Source organism: Lichenostomus cassidix, chromosome 4, assembly GCF_008360975.1.
Source record: "Lichenostomus cassidix isolate B80296 chromosome 4, HeHo_3.0, whole genome shotgun sequence".
Taxonomy (NCBI): Eukaryota; Metazoa; Chordata; class Aves; order Passeriformes; family Meliphagidae; genus Lichenostomus; species Lichenostomus cassidix.
In genome coordinates, this window is record NC_139484.1 from 40559868 (window position 1) to 40577252 (window position 17385).

The following is a 17385-nucleotide window of genomic DNA, read 5'->3' on the forward strand; positions in this document are numbered from 1 at the left end:
AGTAAATAATGTTTTAAAATAACTGTTAAATAAAATTCACATTTTAACATAGATTAACAAAAGTCTGATGGCTATTCAGAAGTTCTTAGTCCCACTGACATTGTTGGAATTGGCTTGGAAAAGCTCAAGTGTACTTGAACGTCACTGTAGGTATAAACAATTGAGCATTAAAAGGCATGACAGTTGGAGCTTCTTTCCAGAACGAAATGCTTTTTCTTTAAGGTAAATTTGAAGGTGAATCCTATTGTTGTGAATTGCTTTTCTCTGCCAGAGGACTTAATTATAAAGAGAGAGTCATTGTTTCAGGAGACAGCCTGTCTAGCTATTCTTCCTCACTTCACAGTGTACTTCCCCTCACTGAAGAGGTCCCTGCTGTCTGTGGAAGGTCCACGCAACAGGTTCTGTCTTGGGAATCACGTGTTCCTCTTTGAACCACTGTTTTTATCAGTATCTTCTCTTTTCTGTTACTTAAAGGTGTCTAATTGTTCCTAGGTTACTACACTATGTTCATAAGTGTGGTAAACACCTAATTATTAATTTGAAAAGCTTAACTGTGGCAGATTAAAAAATAGCCACTAGTCTCAGGTTATTCTCAAGAGATCAATTTCAGAAAGATGTTTAATACTCAGCCTGTATATGTGCCTCATTTCCCAGGGTTTCATGGGCCTAAGATTCCACTAACCAGACAAAATTGTCATACTCAACTATCACTCCTATTAAATGCATTAATCTTCTTCTCACAGAGATTTAGAACTTCTGTCTTGTACACAAGTGAGATATAACAGTTCTTCCTCACTTATGTTTCTAGAAGGTGTTCCCCAGAAACTCCTCTGGGGTACTTCCTGATTTCATGAGTTACTGTCTCTTCAGAAATAATGGTCGTTTAAATTTCTCTTTCCAACCCTCCTACACCTCTTTTTCATGCTGAAATGGCTTGAGCTGATGAATCATGGCTCTTTTCTTTCCTTGCTGTTTATCCTCCTGCCCTTGGAGCTTTGAAGATAATCATTCAGGCATGTTTCTCCTTCTAAAAGCTATTTTAAAATTGAGAAGTCGATTGAGACTGTCATTCCTAGGAGGGCTGGTGAGGTTTAATACCCAAAAAAATTATATTCGTGTCCATGTTAGTAGCAAAGAAATATAGATAGAGGTACTTATCAAAATACCTAATGAATTTTCAATTACCTTGATTTTTCACTTCACATCGCCTAATATATTACATAAAGGTCTTATTTCATCTTTTAAAAGAAGTTTTCAGAGGTTTTAGAATCAGGATCATAATCTGGCCAAAAAAAACACGTGGAAAGTGGCAGGAATAGTTTTATGACTTTTTCTGACTGCACCAGGCAGTATGGATACTTTTGGTTCAATCTTTTTCTAGGTGTTTATGTCCATCTAAGAAAAAAAGTATCCATTCATAACTTTTTATTCCCTCAAGGATATCATTATGTCTTTATACAAGAGATATACCATTGTGTAATAGGATCTGTATGTCAAGGCTCGGTTACAAGCTCCCAAATACCATGCAAGAAATTTTATCAAAGTGCTTTCAGTGTAGAAGATATATTTCATTATAATATTTAACAGGAGGTCTAATAAAATTGATAATTTGGATGTCGTTGAGTGGTAATAGTAAGATTCCCATTTTCAGACAGAGTCCACCTTCACTTGATTGTTGTTTGTAATCAGTGGAGAAGGTTTACTTCTCATTCTGTCTCCTGCATCATTAGAACTATCCTGGAAAAAGACTTTTGCTGTACAAAAAGTGACGATAATTCTCTTGTATTCTCTTCTGAAGTTCTGGTTCAGGAGTCCATATACAATAGCATTAAGGCAGCTGTTGAAATATGCCATGTAATAACTAGATACAAACAACCACTCTGGAATCCTAGGGATTACAGTTTTGGGGTTGACAGCCACAGCAAGGCCTATAAAGTTCAAAGGAGCCCAGCAGACTGCAAACAGTACAAACACCACAAACATGGTCACAAAGTTTCTGAAGTCATGTGGTTTCAGCCTGGGGTTGTTATCTGGTTTTACCCTTCTCCTTACCTGAATAACGAGGATCCAAATTCGCAAGTAACAGAAAGTAACTACAGCTATGGGAAGCAGGAAGTGGAAAAACACAACAGCTATTGTATATGCTGAGCTCACAGACTGTGCAAACGTACATGAGTAAATCCTGGGGTCATACTGCAGCGATCCCACAAACAGGTTGGGCACAATAGCAACAAATGTTAGGACCCATATAAGAACAATATAGCACAATGAATTCTTGTCGCTGTACAGCTTGTCATATTTGAGACTGTGGCAGATATAGCAGTACCGATTGATAGCGATGCCTGTAATATTGAAGATTGATCCAATGACACTTAGGCCCATCAAGAAGCCACTAATCTGGCAGTGTAGGTATCCCAGTTTCCATCCGTTGTGAAACACAGATGTGAGGACCAGTGGATAAGGGTAGATAGCTACTATCAAGTCTGCAACTGCCAGGCTTACAACAAACACATTTCCTGTAAAATAAATATAAAAAGGCAAGTATTAGTTTTTCTTTTGCTCTTTTCTGTCATTTCTGCTCTCAGTATATTAATGAGTAGCCTCAGCGGAACACTTCAAGTGGTATTAGTTTCTACTTTCTAGATCAAAATTCATTGTCATATATCAGAAATAAGACACTAATTTTTAGTCTAAAAAGGTAGCTTAACTTAAAGATGCACCTTATGAAAGAAAACTGTCTTTAAGCTTAATTACCAGGACCTATTATTTTTATCATGTAATTTACTTAGATTCTTTAAATCACACAAAATTCATATCAAATTAAAATATTCATAACTTTAGGCCTTGCTTTGGTTTTAAAGAGTCTCTTTTGAAAAATCAGCAGAAATAATATTATTAATAAATTTCCAAACTCAGATTTACCTTCTTTATTTAACTGCCTTTTCTTTCATTACATTAGTGCTTAACTGTTCCAGTCCTGAAATTAAAATCTCTTTTCTCCCATTTATATTTCAAGCTTCCATGACTTTAATAGGACTTTTCTGTTACTCTCCTTGAATCTGCTGGCAAGTACTTAAATAAACTTAACTTCTAAGAGTCTAGTTGCATACAGAGTTAGTTGTCTTTCCTAAACTGAGGGACATTTTCTTCAGTTAAAAAGAAGATGCTGGGCAGTGACCTAGACAGTTCCCAGACAGTACTGATGTCCCATTTTTCTCTGCCTCCAAACTGGAAAATTAAGCAATGAAACATTCTGCTGATTCATTTTTTAACAAAGGGAGATTCTATTCTTCAAAGACGATGGAATCCATCATGTTTTGAATTCATCTTTTGAAAATAGATTATATTTTCTTTTTTTAGTTGCTCAAATGATAATCCATCTGAATGCCTTCCAACCATTCTAATCTCTAAGAAGAAGCTCACAAGAAACATTGATGTCACTTTCATTCATGTCTTTAAAATACCTATTACATGTAAAGCTCTAGTTATTCATGTCCATAAGTACAGAAAGCTGCAAATGTTATCTATACATGCATGTTTGCAGGTATATAAATGCACATATACATAGGCATTTTTGTGTTTGAGATTCTACTCTGGAATTCTGAGATTATTAATGGAAGATTAAATGCAAGCTTCCATTGCAACCTGTAATAAAATATATTATCTTTAGATTATGTACAGTTTCATTATCAATCCAAGGTGGGCTTGGTTAATTGTTTTATGCATTTATTTTGAGCATACAAAATACAAACAGACAATAACAGGAAAGGTAGTAGTAGGAAAGGTAAAAGTATCTATGGACCAATAAGGCATTTTAGCTGCAAGAATTCTCAAAATTACTTTTTAATATATTATTTCAAATGTCTTAAAATGCATAGTCTCTTACCAATCTTAGGCTTTAAATGGCTAGTTAGAAATGTTCAGTCTGCAAATACAAGCAGAAAAAACATAGAAATTATCTTTCTATGCTACCTACACTGCTATGTTTAAATTTTGGTACATGCACAAAGTACTGCATTTGATATTTATACTAATGGCAGCTGGAACAAATGGCCTCAACTAAAAGACTGCTGCACTAGTTTTCATAGATTTTGTATCTGGATTTATAAATAACTTTCTTGTGATAGTGTCTGTAGTTGTTTAGTCTTTGACTGAGGATTCACTGCCAGACTGAAATATGCTTATCCTGAAGCCTTTGGCAGGATTCCAGATCATTTCAGCACAAACATCAGAGCTCCTTTAAGCAGAAGATGACACAGGAAAAAAAGCACTGCTTTCAGAATTTACCCTTGACGTAGTGGCAACTGATACAAGAACAAGAGACTGTATGGAACTTAGAGCTCTTTGTTTATCTGATGAATCAAGAAATGGAAAGCAAATGAAAAGCTGCTGTTGGCAGGTTTTTTTTCCCCTGCCTAGAATATTGCAGGATTGCTGAAATGGTAACATATAAACTGCACATATTTATTAAAATCTAATACTTGAAAGAATTATATTTGCCTATTAACTTTCTGCTTAGCTGGAGACTGCCCATCCCAAACATCTTTCTTTGCCATCCACTAAAACTTCTGCTGCATCTCACCATTTATATTGCTAATATAGCCATTATTTACGCACATTAGCCAAATGATTAGGACAAAGTTAAAATGGTTTTTTTTTCCCTTTTGAAAGTGTTGTGTTGAAAGGTGACAGATGGTATACATTTCTCTAAATAGTTCTAGCTTTGGAAACAAATGAGTCTAAAGAGTAGGCACTCTGAATCAACCAAATTCCAGGCTTCCACAAACTCATGCACTGTGGTTGTTCCAGCTTTTTTCAGCTGGCTGCTTGAGAGTGACAAACTGAAAGTCTTGGAAACACAAGCTATTTCATGTGAAAATTGAGGGCTAGCAGGAGGCTAGCAGGATTTCCTGGTAGCCTGTCTTTAAAAAAAAAAAAATAAATTAAATCATGAGTTTGGAAAGCAAGCCTCAAGCTGCCAGCTCATGTCAGCTGAAAGAATAAACCATTGGGGCTGGAAACTGCTTGGAAACCAGATACCTGTTTGCAGAGAGGAATTTTAATTTGCTTTTCCGGGAGGGTTATCTTAAAACTTGAGTTCAGATACATTTTCCTTATAAGCATGGAAACTTTTTTGCTAAGACAGAATAGAAAATTCAAGTGAAAAAAATTTGGCATTAGTATGTTTTTTGTATATTTTGAGGTTCATTGTTTCAGACCCTGAAGTTGAATCTGAAATGATGTTGAGCTTTTGTATGTTATACAATAAACAATTTAAAATAATTAGCTTTAGGTTCCACAATCACTTGAAAATATTGCTAATTTATGAAATTCCCATATTTTAATGGCATATTGTGAGATTAAACTCTTATGTTTGTAGAATACTTGGTATTTTAGAGGTGAGAACCATAAAAATACATATAGAAAAGGGTTAATTTTTATCTTCAGAGTTAGGTTTGAACAGAATACTATAAATGAAGCCTGAAGCCCTATATTGAACCCTTTAAAAAAGCCACAAAATCAAAATCTTGAATAACTTTTCCTCAAAGAAAAAGTATTCATTCTCTTTAGAGAGTAAGATCACATTACCCTGAAAAAATGTGATTTGTGTACCTAAAGAATATATTATTATGCATTAACACCAATTGGCTGAACTGAGAAGGCAGAGGTTGAATTTCTTGACTTTGATGTAAGCCAAATAAGTTTTAATAAATTTAAGCAAACGTTGTACAATGGATGTATGTGGGAAGAAAGATAATCTACTGGTGACCAGCTTGAGCAGGTTATGTTCTTAGAGATGCTGTCTAAAGAAATGTTCCACTAAATATTTTCACCACCCTTACTGAAAAAGATGCCTTTCTGCTCAGCAAACACATAGGAACATCAGATCTACCTGCTGAATATAAAGCTGCATTAAGGCAACAGAAAACAAATGAGTGTTTTCCTAGACAATTTGCTTTTCCAAGAGCACAATACAACATAAACTCAGTGTAAAAATTGTGATCCTGACAGATTATGAGACAAAATGCTTATGGGATTGCCAGGATGTCAAAATGAATGTAAGAGTCTCAATAACAACTACATGATGTATTTGCATCAGTCGTAACTTGTATTTGCAGAACATATACAAATTACTGAGTGGGTTGTTATTCCCTAGATTTAGTGCTAAGTATGTCCTGAATGGTAATTCGAAAGTTTCCAGAATTTTCTAGCAACTTAAATATGTGCAGAATATTAATAAAAAAAGATTAAAGTTACATAAGACTAGGTGGGGCTGAATGCCTGCCATAGACTTAGACTGGAGGGTGGAACACTTAGCCAGCAGGTCAAAAATTACTAAATCTTCTGGCAATTTTAGGAGAACTGAGGGAGATGTGGTCTACAGAGCTCTGTCCTTGAGTGTTTAGGCTGCGAAGTACCCTTCTAAAATGTTTAGTTTGGGGAGAATAAATTATTTTTAAAAGGGGAAACAGCTTATGTATGGAACAAAATAACAATGTTTTAAAACATTAGGGGGACTCTAGCTAGAATATTTGGTACCCAGAAAATCTGAGTGAATTTTAAAGAAGATCTCATATTTCTGGCAAGATCAGTAATGCTACTCTTTCTCCTCCTTTTTTTCCCAAGGTATTTCTATATTTCTATACTTTTTCGTACTGGTTGCCAAGTCATTATTCTGTTCAACTATTTCAAGGTTTTGCCTGTATAAATAATGCTTTGGCTCCTTACAACAAATGCTTTCCACAAGCCATCATGTTTTCATCATGTAGCTACATTTTGAAACACATACCATCACATTTCCATTAGTGCTTCAGGCTGCACCAATTTTAGGTAAGAGGGGTTTAGTCTTTATGCTCACTGGAGTTGCTTTATCTTTTAGGTAAGACTAAACACTACATGCAGCAATCATTGGAGTCACATACAAGGATTTTGTTTCAGTGGCCGTTAACTCAGACCTCTAGTGTTTACTTGCTAAGTATATCTTTAAGGAAAGAGTAATTGGTCCAACATCACTAATTTTTACAAGATCAAACTTAGTTTCTAACAACCAGGTTAATATCATTCTTATCTACTGCCTTTTCATAACTTGTAAGATATTGCCACATATGCTAACAGTTATTTCCAATTGTTTCATAACCAACCTTAATTAACAGAATGTTCTCCTATGAATTCTGATCATGTTTTGTAGACATTGAGCTGTACCTAAATATTATACTGCCAAGTTTGTTACGTACACAGTTTTTATACATTTAATGGCACAAAAAAATTATTTGCATTTTAAAGCACAGGTCTCTGATCATTCTAACACTTTTATTGATTGTCCTCAAGGATATCTTACACATTTTTTTGGCATTATGAAATATTTCTGATTAATCTAGCCCTTGCTTAGGATGTTAATGTGGGCATATATGCTCCTAGCTGAAAACAAGACTATGATTAGGTGCTCACCAGGTGAACACCTGCAGCATCAGAAATTTTAAATGTGGTACCTCATAACTGGGTACAGCATCAGAGAGATGAACTTCTTCCTTAGAAAGGCATTTTCTCAGGCCTCTGCTTATTTAATGATGCTTGCATGCACAAAATGGTGTCCTAATGACAAATACTAAAGATAGATTTGTTTCATATTGCACGAATATTTTTGCTCTGAATGTTTTTCCATTAGCACCAATATTTCACTTGTAAAACATCATAAACAACTATATAATCAGGGAGTGAAAGCTGGATTTTTGAGTACCTAATAGAAATTTAATAAAATGTTCTTCTATCCAGAGACAGATCTTAGCTCTACTCCGTGTTTCTTCTACCTGGAACATTAACCAGTCAGAATGTGTCAAGGAAAAAATCAGTTAGTAAATTTTCTAGCATTAACATTGGAAAGTTGCTGTACCTGGCAGCACAGAGATCATGCACAACGAAAATTGCTAAATTAAGACAGCTGTAAGTGGGGACAATGACCACGATTTCTTAGGCAAAATCCCAAAGTCAAGTAAGGTTACCTAGACAAACAAGTGTGCAGTTCCAGCTTTACTGAAGAAAGACTTGATATATCTAAGAAACTGAGTCCTTGCAGCTCAGCATCAAAATGGCACAAAACAGCTGAGCAAAAATGTAGGAATAAATATTACATAAGCTCCAGTTACTCCTGGGAGCTTCATTCACTTTACAGATCATAATATCAACTCCCCTAGATATAAAAAGTCTATTTTTAAACTAAAGGCACTATTTATAAACCTGTCCTGAATCAAGAAGTCCACGTGCACATTAAATTTGAATAGCATGATGGGCCTGGGGGTTTTGCTTCTCATTAGCAAGTTAACCCTGATGCTGCAGGTGGTGATGCAAGGAAATGTGAATGGTTTAAAGGCCACAGTCAATCTTTTAGCTTTTAGCATATGTAAGAAAATCTTTCTCTTTCCTTTTAAGCTGAAAAAAGACCTTATATTACTTCATCATTTTCATAACACCTCATTGAAATGTACACTTCTGTCACATCATGGAAGGGACTATCAGACCTTCTATCATCTGGTTGAGACACTAATGAAACCACCAGGGCAATTAAAGGCATTGCTGCTGCCTATAAAAGTAATGATGATAGGCAGGTAACTTGTTAGTGCTGAGGAGTATTAAATATTTGAGGTTTAAACTCATTTACAATCTTACTAAAGTAGTAATACTTAGTGTCAGATAAGTTCAGTTAGTTAAATGACCTTAGTAACCTCAATATTTAACTGCAGTTAATAGAAACTCAGGGTCCTGTATCTTACTGGTCTCGATGGCTGGAGAACTACATTACAGTATATTTGAGAGATATTGAAGAACAGATTTGTTAAAGAGATATGAGAATAATCTATATTGCAATGCTTTGTTTCACTCTGCTGAAAGTTGAAGAAAAATTTACATAATCAGCACAGCATAAATGAAAGATTACTGATGCATTCAGAAAAGAAAAGGCTATACTGTATTTAGATTAATTATCACACAGAATCTCCCAGTGAAGCTGCAGCAACAATTAAATTTGAAATGCCTATGCCATCTTCTGGCCAAGAAAATCAGATGCATGAAAGAGTAATTGGCAGAAAATGGCAGTGACAAATTTTGTAGTACTCAGAACAAAGGAATGGTTGTGTAACAGGTCCAAGTTGACTGTAGCCAAAGATATGCAGATGAGATTAAGTAGTTTTACAGATATGCCAAACAACATACAGTTTTCTGTGGTTTTATCACCTACCACCTTTTTTCTGCAGTCCCATGATACACATGTGAGTGAGAAAGCCACTGCTCTCCTTCTTGCAGTCTAAAAATATTTGTCAGTGCTATTTTTGGTGGTTCAGTCATGAGAGGATAGTGATGTGAGTTTACTGTCAGGCACAGAAGGGAATTGAATCTATATGCTGGATGAGTGCTACAGACTTGGGGATGTTCCTTGCCTCTGGCAGTTTTGTAAGACATGCCAGGGCTGCTTTGAAAATATCTCTTATATTGGACCTCTCACATGAGAGACTTGCTTTGTAGTATGCAGCAGGTTTAGGAGGTGCAAGAGATATTGAATATCTCAATGCTGATAAGACTGAGGTATTTCTGAGTATGCCAAGAAGGGCAGCACTATCCACTGGATGAATTTACGTGACATGAAATATAAAGCACCTGAGGAAAGCAGCACTAAAGAAAAGGCCTAGACTACCATTTCCCATATAGGTGCCTAACATAGGAGTAGACAGGAGCTGATATTGACTGAAGATCTTTTGTGAACCTGAACTTAAAAAAATCTAAAAGTGGTCAGGGTCTGGGTCTTTTTTAACAACTTTTAAGAAATGCCATTTTAAAAAGTACTTTAAATAGCTCTCAGAGCTACAGTGCACCTCAGGATACACTCATCTTTCTGTTACATTATGCAGTGGCATGAAATATTTTGCTTTGAGATTCTACAGAGTAGGTTCATGTCCAAGATATTTTGCTTTAGAAGCAGCAGCAAATTGAACAAGACTTCTGTTCTTTTACAGAAATATCTAAAATTTTATTGCAGCTAATACATTTTTACCTTGGTAACAAGATTGTATTAAACTGACACTGTGATAGAGTTTTATAGTTTTAAAACATAGAAATAAAAGATGAAAGTGACTCTTGTCACCCAGCCAAGAGTGAACTAAGACTTAACATAAAATATCAAGAAGGCTTGTAATGACATTGAAGAGAATCAACAAATCCTGCTGTTGCAGGTGAAAGTTAGAAAGCAGGGCAGGGAGACATAGTGGTGGATGTCTCAAGTTCTGTGACCCTGGTTTTGGCTTTGGTATCTGCCTGGCCTGTTCTTTCTACAGTTCACTAGGTGGGTGTGTTTTCAAGGGCAGAACATCTATCCTCTTTGAACATCAGCTTCTTCTGCCATGATGACAATATTTCAGAGATCAAATAGATTTGCCTGAATAACTTATCCACTTTTACAGAAGGGAATTATATTACCACTTCTGACTTGATCTGTTCTATCTCTAATTTCTATGATTCATTTGGGAGGAAAAAAATCCTGTGGACAGCCTGTTCTCCAACAAGGTATTGCCTAGATGTTACAGAACACTGAGGTTCAGCAAGCTGTATGAAACCGATTAGAATGACAATACTGCTGATGTCAGAGGATCACGCTACTGAACTGCATCACAGGAGAATAAATGTAAGAGTACTTTTCCCCCCTTCAACTGTATTTGCACTAGAGACTGGAAATAAATGGAAAGACAAAAATTATACTGTTCACAGTAATATCAGAGCTCAGATAAATAAAACTAATAATACAGTTCGAAAGTAGGAAAAGGCAGAGATGGATGCTTATGAAATATAATTATGTTTTGTATCTGTAAAAAATCTCTCAGATCTGTCAGGATTGATGCTAGAAAATGTGAAGATGCAGTCTATTCCCTTCCAAATTCTAATATGTATTTTGAGAAAACGAGTAGGAGAAAACAGGAGAGTGAAGGTGCAACCACATAACTGACAGGAGAGGCTGACAGGAAAGGCTTCTATACAGTATAAAACATTGCAAACACAAAATCACTTTCTTGAATCTCTTTGAAAGTCACACTTTTATGTAACAGGATTTTGTGGCTGAATTTGTCCATACAATTATTCATGGGATGAAAAAGAACTTAAAACTCTCAAGAAGACAAAATAATCCATTTTCTTTCTGTTATGGCTAATAAGTGTACAGGTGGTCATTCAGCCAACCCCATAGTTAACGAAAGAGTCCTCAGTAGACAGCAAAGCTAGTAAAATGATTTCATTAAATAGTCTTCCCAGTTCTTGCTCTTAAAATCAGCAGTGGTAAGACATCTGCCAAGAAAGGGGAAAATAGCATTTTAGAAAAAAATCACTCATATATAAACTCATGTGTTTACTCTCCCCTCATCTACCCATCCTCTGGTTCTTTTTTTTTTTTTTTCCTTTTCTTCCCTTTCTTCCATCACCATGTTTTTTCTCTTCTTACTGCCTTACAACCCCAAATCTTTTGTTTCTGACAGAAGCCTTTTTCCTCCATGCTTTCCCCTCTTTTTCTCTCATCTTTGTTGCCCCAAGTTTCTTATAAAAGGTGAGAAGGCACAGACGATTGTCATACAACACTCCCACCTTATCAGTTGGATGATTTTTCTAGTGCATTCCACTTTGCCATTATCACAGACCTAGGTGACTTCAATTCTTCCTCTCTTCCTTTCAGTTCATTTTCTCTCCTGTACGGAAGTCAGGTTGAATGGTCCCACATCAGAGTGGAGCTAGTGAAATAGTATCAAGTATCATGGGGAATTCACTAGAATAAGTGAATTGCAATATTAGTGGGGTTTGTTTATGAAAGTAACTGATGGTATCAAGAATTCTTACTCCTCTATACCATCCGATATGCATTACCACTGGAAACTAAATGAAGGGCAAATAAGTGGAACTCTTATATGCATGGCAGCAAGGCAAAGGATCTTAATACTCATCTTCTCTACTGTTTATCATTTCCTCTTTATGATGGACAATCGAGTTGAGGAAACAGGGCATGGGAAAACAACTCTGGATTAAGAGAGAGTGAAGACGCCAAGATGCGTAGCTCCTTTCCTCTGTAAAAAGATTTTAAAACCTTGTGAAATTTGCTTCAGCTGTTGGAGCAAAATACACTCTTCAGTCCAAGACTACACACCTGTATTATCCTCCTTTGTCTGTTGTTTGTGTATGTCCACAGCCTGCCAGGAGAATCCTAAAGGATCCCTGAACTTGTGCTTTTGTAATTTTATGGGAACCAACATAAACTGCAGGGTTGTGCCCCATACACAATGGGGTAAAAATACGATAAGAAATACAAATTAAACCTAAACTGGTTACACTGAGTGTCAGGCAAATTCAAAATGTGACAAAACAACAATTTAGTTACAGACAGCTTTTTTAGAGGAGATATTCTGGACTGTTGCAGCAAGCAATTAAAATTATAGCCCTGGCAATTTAAATATTTCAAAAGCTTTGAGGAGTATATTCTTGCCCCATGTATTATTCAAAATAAAATGGACTTAGATATAGGATAGATTTAAATGAAATTAATGAAGAAGGTAGTTTATAGTTTATTCATTACTGCCCTGATTCATTAATCATAATTTTTTATCTCCTGTACAGTATAATTGACTCAGAAATGTTTGCCTAAATTACATGTGTATTGTAAAATACATTCCTGATTAAATCTACAGTTGGAATTTTGTATTGGAGGAGAAAGAATGAAGATATTGCACTACCTTAAGTAAAATCTGTATTTTAATTTGTATCAAAAAGGTTGTACGAAACATATACTTTATCTGCAGTAAACATCACCCCCCACTTTTTTTTTTTTACCTGAAGATCTAACTTCTAGTCCTTTAACAGATCTAAAATAGATGTGGACAAATAAAACTCTCAGTTTTCTAATGTTATCCTCATTGCTAGTAGAAACAGTCTATAGAGAATTTAAGATAAAGTTTAATACTTGTGACATTTGAATGACCATAAAAATATTTTCATTTATTTGCAGGCTCCCCAGGATTCTTATTTTGTACAATTTAGTTTCTTCATTACAAAAGCAACTGTCAGAATAGACAAAACAACAGGGACAAGCTGACTATAAAAATTTTACAAAATTTTAAAAAATAGACTAAACTTATTATCCCTTTAATTCTTCAGACAAATAAAGACATGACTTTTTTTCAGTATTTCTCCTAGACTGCCTGAATAAGGCACTGTGACTTTACTGCAGGCAAAAAGAATAAGCTATCCTAAATTCATGCCAATACCTTTACAGTATACAATGATATGAGAAATACTGACGCTCATGTACATCACCCAGTTATTCTGCAACTGGATATACTATTATACTTGTAGTTAATTAATATCTCTCCACTTCAATTTTATCTGAATGATCTATTTTTTGCTATTGGTCTGAATGATAAAACTTTCACAGAAGTTTTCTCTGGGTTGACCAGGTTTCTAGAAGTCACAACAAGGAGAAGTCATTTATTGCTTGTTTCTTTGTTCTTTTTTCTTGTTTTTCCCTGTATGATGGGATTTTTCATAGAGTACAAAATAAAACTTTTGAGCAGTAATTATTTCAGAGAAAAACTGAGGTATGATTGCCCTTTGACATCATAGAAGATTTCAGGAATTTTCACACTGTACCTTACATAAGTGAGGTCAAATTGAAGTATTTTTCTTCTCTTTAGCAACTACTGACATAAAATTTCAGAATATTTCAACATCCTCTTGATTATTTAATAAGAAAAGACATGACTTTTACATTTAATGCTTATTAGAAATAAAATGGGGTTTGGATTTGTGCCTTTTATCTTCACAGTACTAAATGAAGTTCTTTATTGAGAACTCCCTTACGTGGGAACATATAATTCGGCGTACAGATGAATCTGCTAAACCTTTGAATCCTTAGAAGTAGGCTTTTGAAAAGAAAAAAATGGCTAAAACAATGATTCAGCTAACTCCACAGAAAAGTTGAAGTGGTGTAAGTGAGCAAATAAGTGGGTCGCTGTATTGAATATATCTCATAATTATATTACTGAATATAATATTCATCTCCACCTTGTTTTAGTTGTTTCCCTGTTCTCTAGATTTTATTTTCATGAAGAGTGGTGCACAATTTCTCAGAAAGTTTTTTTTTAATTGCTTAAGACTAAACTGCTAATTTATCAGTGAATGTGGTAAAAAGACTATGAGACTATGGTACTAGAGAACAGGAAGAAATATATAAATGGTGTTGGCTTCCAGTACCCACATATGTCTTTAGAACTTATCACTCAGTGTTCTTACTTAATATGTAGGACAAGACTGTCCAGTACAATGAAACAAAATTGCTGAAACCTATACTTGCTGTCAGAAGTATTGAATTTTGTATTACAGTAATTTCAGTGTGGTAGCATTTAAAAGCTGTGTTATGATATCTCATCTGAATTATTTGTACCCATTGATTTTTGTTATGAGTCAGAAATATGCTAACTGCTCACTCTGAGAAACCAAACACAATTTGTAAAATTAAGGTCAATACTTCCAGTGTAAAAAATGTGAACCCTTTCACTGTGTGAAAATAAAATAAATCTGGAAAGCTATACCACCATTATAATCCTAATCTCATAATGTTATGTATATAATAACTTGGCTGTGGAGCTCCTTTCCTTTTCTAACGCCTATTTTTTCTCTTGCAGTCCTTTCTGTCTTTGTTTAAATGTTAGTGAGAATCTTACCAAAAAAAAAAAAGAGCAAGCTTTCAAGCAAACTGAAAAGCTATATACAGACAGCTAAAGATAGTATCCTTTTAAATATTCAGTAAAAACGTTTCCAGTTCTCCCTCTGAACCTTACTGCTCAGTTCTTCATCTTTTTATAGGCACAAGCTTTTTGTGTGCCAACATACTTCATTATTTAACAAAATTTAGCAAACCAGAAGTCAACACTACTACTTATGAAGCTAAAAATAAGGCACCCGAAGAAAGGTGGGATAACTATCTCAATGAATATTAATAAAAAGTATTTCTATGTTGAAAGGATGCCAGAACGAAGAGGTTCTGTACAATCAGTGTATGTCAAAGATGCCGTGTATTTACATTGTGTTACAAAACCTGACATGAAGTATATTGTGAAGAAGAATGAGTGGTAAGGATGCCTTAGCTTTAGACAGCACTGATCTGTAGCTTTGAATTTCTTTACTTTGTTCTACTGGGGAATAATCATCTCATTTTTTAAACAGTATCCTTGTAAAATGTTCTACAGGTGACTGAATGCTAAAAAAAGGTGGGGGGAGAGTGTCTTTCACATCTTGTCTAAAACTTCCTAGATTTCCTCACTTTAGTTTAAGAAAGATTTGTATTTAGCTTCGTAGATGAAAAGATTTCTTTAACATTTTTGAAAGATAGCTTTAGCTCCTCAGAGAACCACTTTAGCTGTTTCCATGTATGAGCACAAAAATATCAGCTTTAGCACATTCTTTTTAAATGAACAGTAGAAGGGCTTCCCTTAAAGATCTGAAAATTCTTCACTCAAAACTAACAGCCTTCATTTTGTTGTGTAAAACTAGTCAGTTCATGAATCCAAAGTTAATTATTTTAGTAATAGGGGAAAAATCTCCGTCTAAATCTTCTTGTGTGTCAATTGAAACCACTGATGGGCAACAGTAGAATTTCTTGGCATTATATTAATTTCCTGATAGACTTCAATTTATATTTTAGGGAAGTCCAAGTGGGTTTTTTGTTTATAAATTCCAATATCTGGAATAGGATAGTGTCAATTATTTACAGTATTTTTAGATATACTTTATTAACAAGCTTGCATCCTGTAAATGTTGGCCTGGTCAGAGCTCTAAAACAGATCAATCAACTTTCTTACAGTGAGATCAATGAAGGAAACCATGTAAGACAGAGAACAATAAAACCAAACCAGTTTCTCCCTGCCTTTTTTTGTATTTCTGAGGCACCTCCTTTTTTCCAGGATTGATTTCCGTCAGTTCAAGCACTTTGATGGTGTCCTGTGGTCCTCATTTCTTGGGCCTGATCTGTTTTCTGCTCTTCTCAGCCATCTCACTTCCTGCTGTAGCTGCAAGTTCTCTTCTTGATGCCTTCCTGTGCCTGATCTTCCTGTTGTCTGGTGCTTGCTTTCATCAACCCTGCTCAGCTGCTCCTGAGAGAGTCATTTCCCCTTTCTTCTAGAACATAAACCCCACCCACATATGCCCCTGCTAACAAAATATGGCAGAGTGAGGAAAAAGATAACAAATACCCTGACTCATAACTACGGGAGAGAAGAAGAGTAGTTAAACTTTTCATTTTCAAGACAGTCCCTGAAAATATCTTCTGCAAGTCTACAAAGAATGAAAAACCTATGCCAAACTCCTAAGTCAAACAAATGAACAAACACATCCAATCTTATTCTTCCAGCATAAAAAAGTACTTTGTTATATGAGATTTTCAGTAGAGGTATAAAAGTCAGAAGACGTAGAAAGCAGGGCAAGTATCAAAGGAGCAAACTAAGTATTCTTTAGCTTACCCATCAATGATTTGGATGAAGGGGCAGATGCCTCTTCAGCAAGATCGGTGAACACAAAGCTGGGAGGTGTAGTTGATAAATAACCCAGAGTGCTGTGCAGCCCTTTAGAAGGACCTCGACAGCGTGGAGACATGGGCAGAGAAATGGACGTATTTTTCATAGGACAATGGGGAGAAACTTGCTCCACTTCCTTTGTGGAGCATTTTGGAAAGTATCTCCACAGGTGAAGCACAAAAGTAGCCAGGTTCACTGTGAAATGCAGCCTCTCATGCTTGGATTCTAGCATATATCTGCAGTAAAATGGTTGTTGAACATATGTTCATGTAATTAGTTAGTATTGCAATTGTGATTTTTAACGTAAGCTGCAGAAATATAATTTCTATGTCCTTTAAAAATAATAATAAAAAAATCTTATTTTTGAGTAATTAATATCTTGTGCATTTTAGCAGAATTTTGCTCACTCAGATCATAGAATCACAGAATCATGAAGGCTGGAAGAGGACTTCAAATTCATCTACTCCAATCATAAACCCAGCACCACACAATAACCCTTAAACTGTATCCCCAAGTGCCGCATGCAGGTGTCTCTTGAATACTTCCAGAAAAGGCAACTCCACCACCTCCCTGGGCAACATATTCCAACACCCAGCCACTCTTGCAGTGATGGACTTTTTTTCCTAATACATAATCTGAACTGCCCTGCACAAGATAAGGCCACTTCCTCTCGTCCTTTCACTTGAGACATGGCAGAAGAGATCAACCCCCACTTCATTACAACCTCCTTTTGGGTAGTTGCAGAGAGCAGTGAGGTTATCCCTGAGCCTCCTTTTCTCCAGACTGAACACTCCCAGTT

General features: G+C 35.5%; 1 protein-coding gene across 1 annotated transcript; it reads right to left on the reverse strand.

Annotated features, from left to right (window-relative positions):
* Positions 1–1595: 1595 nt before the first annotated feature.
* On the reverse strand, positions 1596–2511 carry LOC146438315 (melatonin receptor type 1A). The gene has a single exon (XM_085058817.1). It carries the CDS (start codon positions 2380–2382, stop codon positions 1648–1650), a length of 735 nt encoding a protein of 244 aa, XP_084914943.1. The 5' UTR covers positions 2383–2511; the 3' UTR covers positions 1596–1647.
* Positions 2512–17385: the final 14874 nt, after the last annotated feature.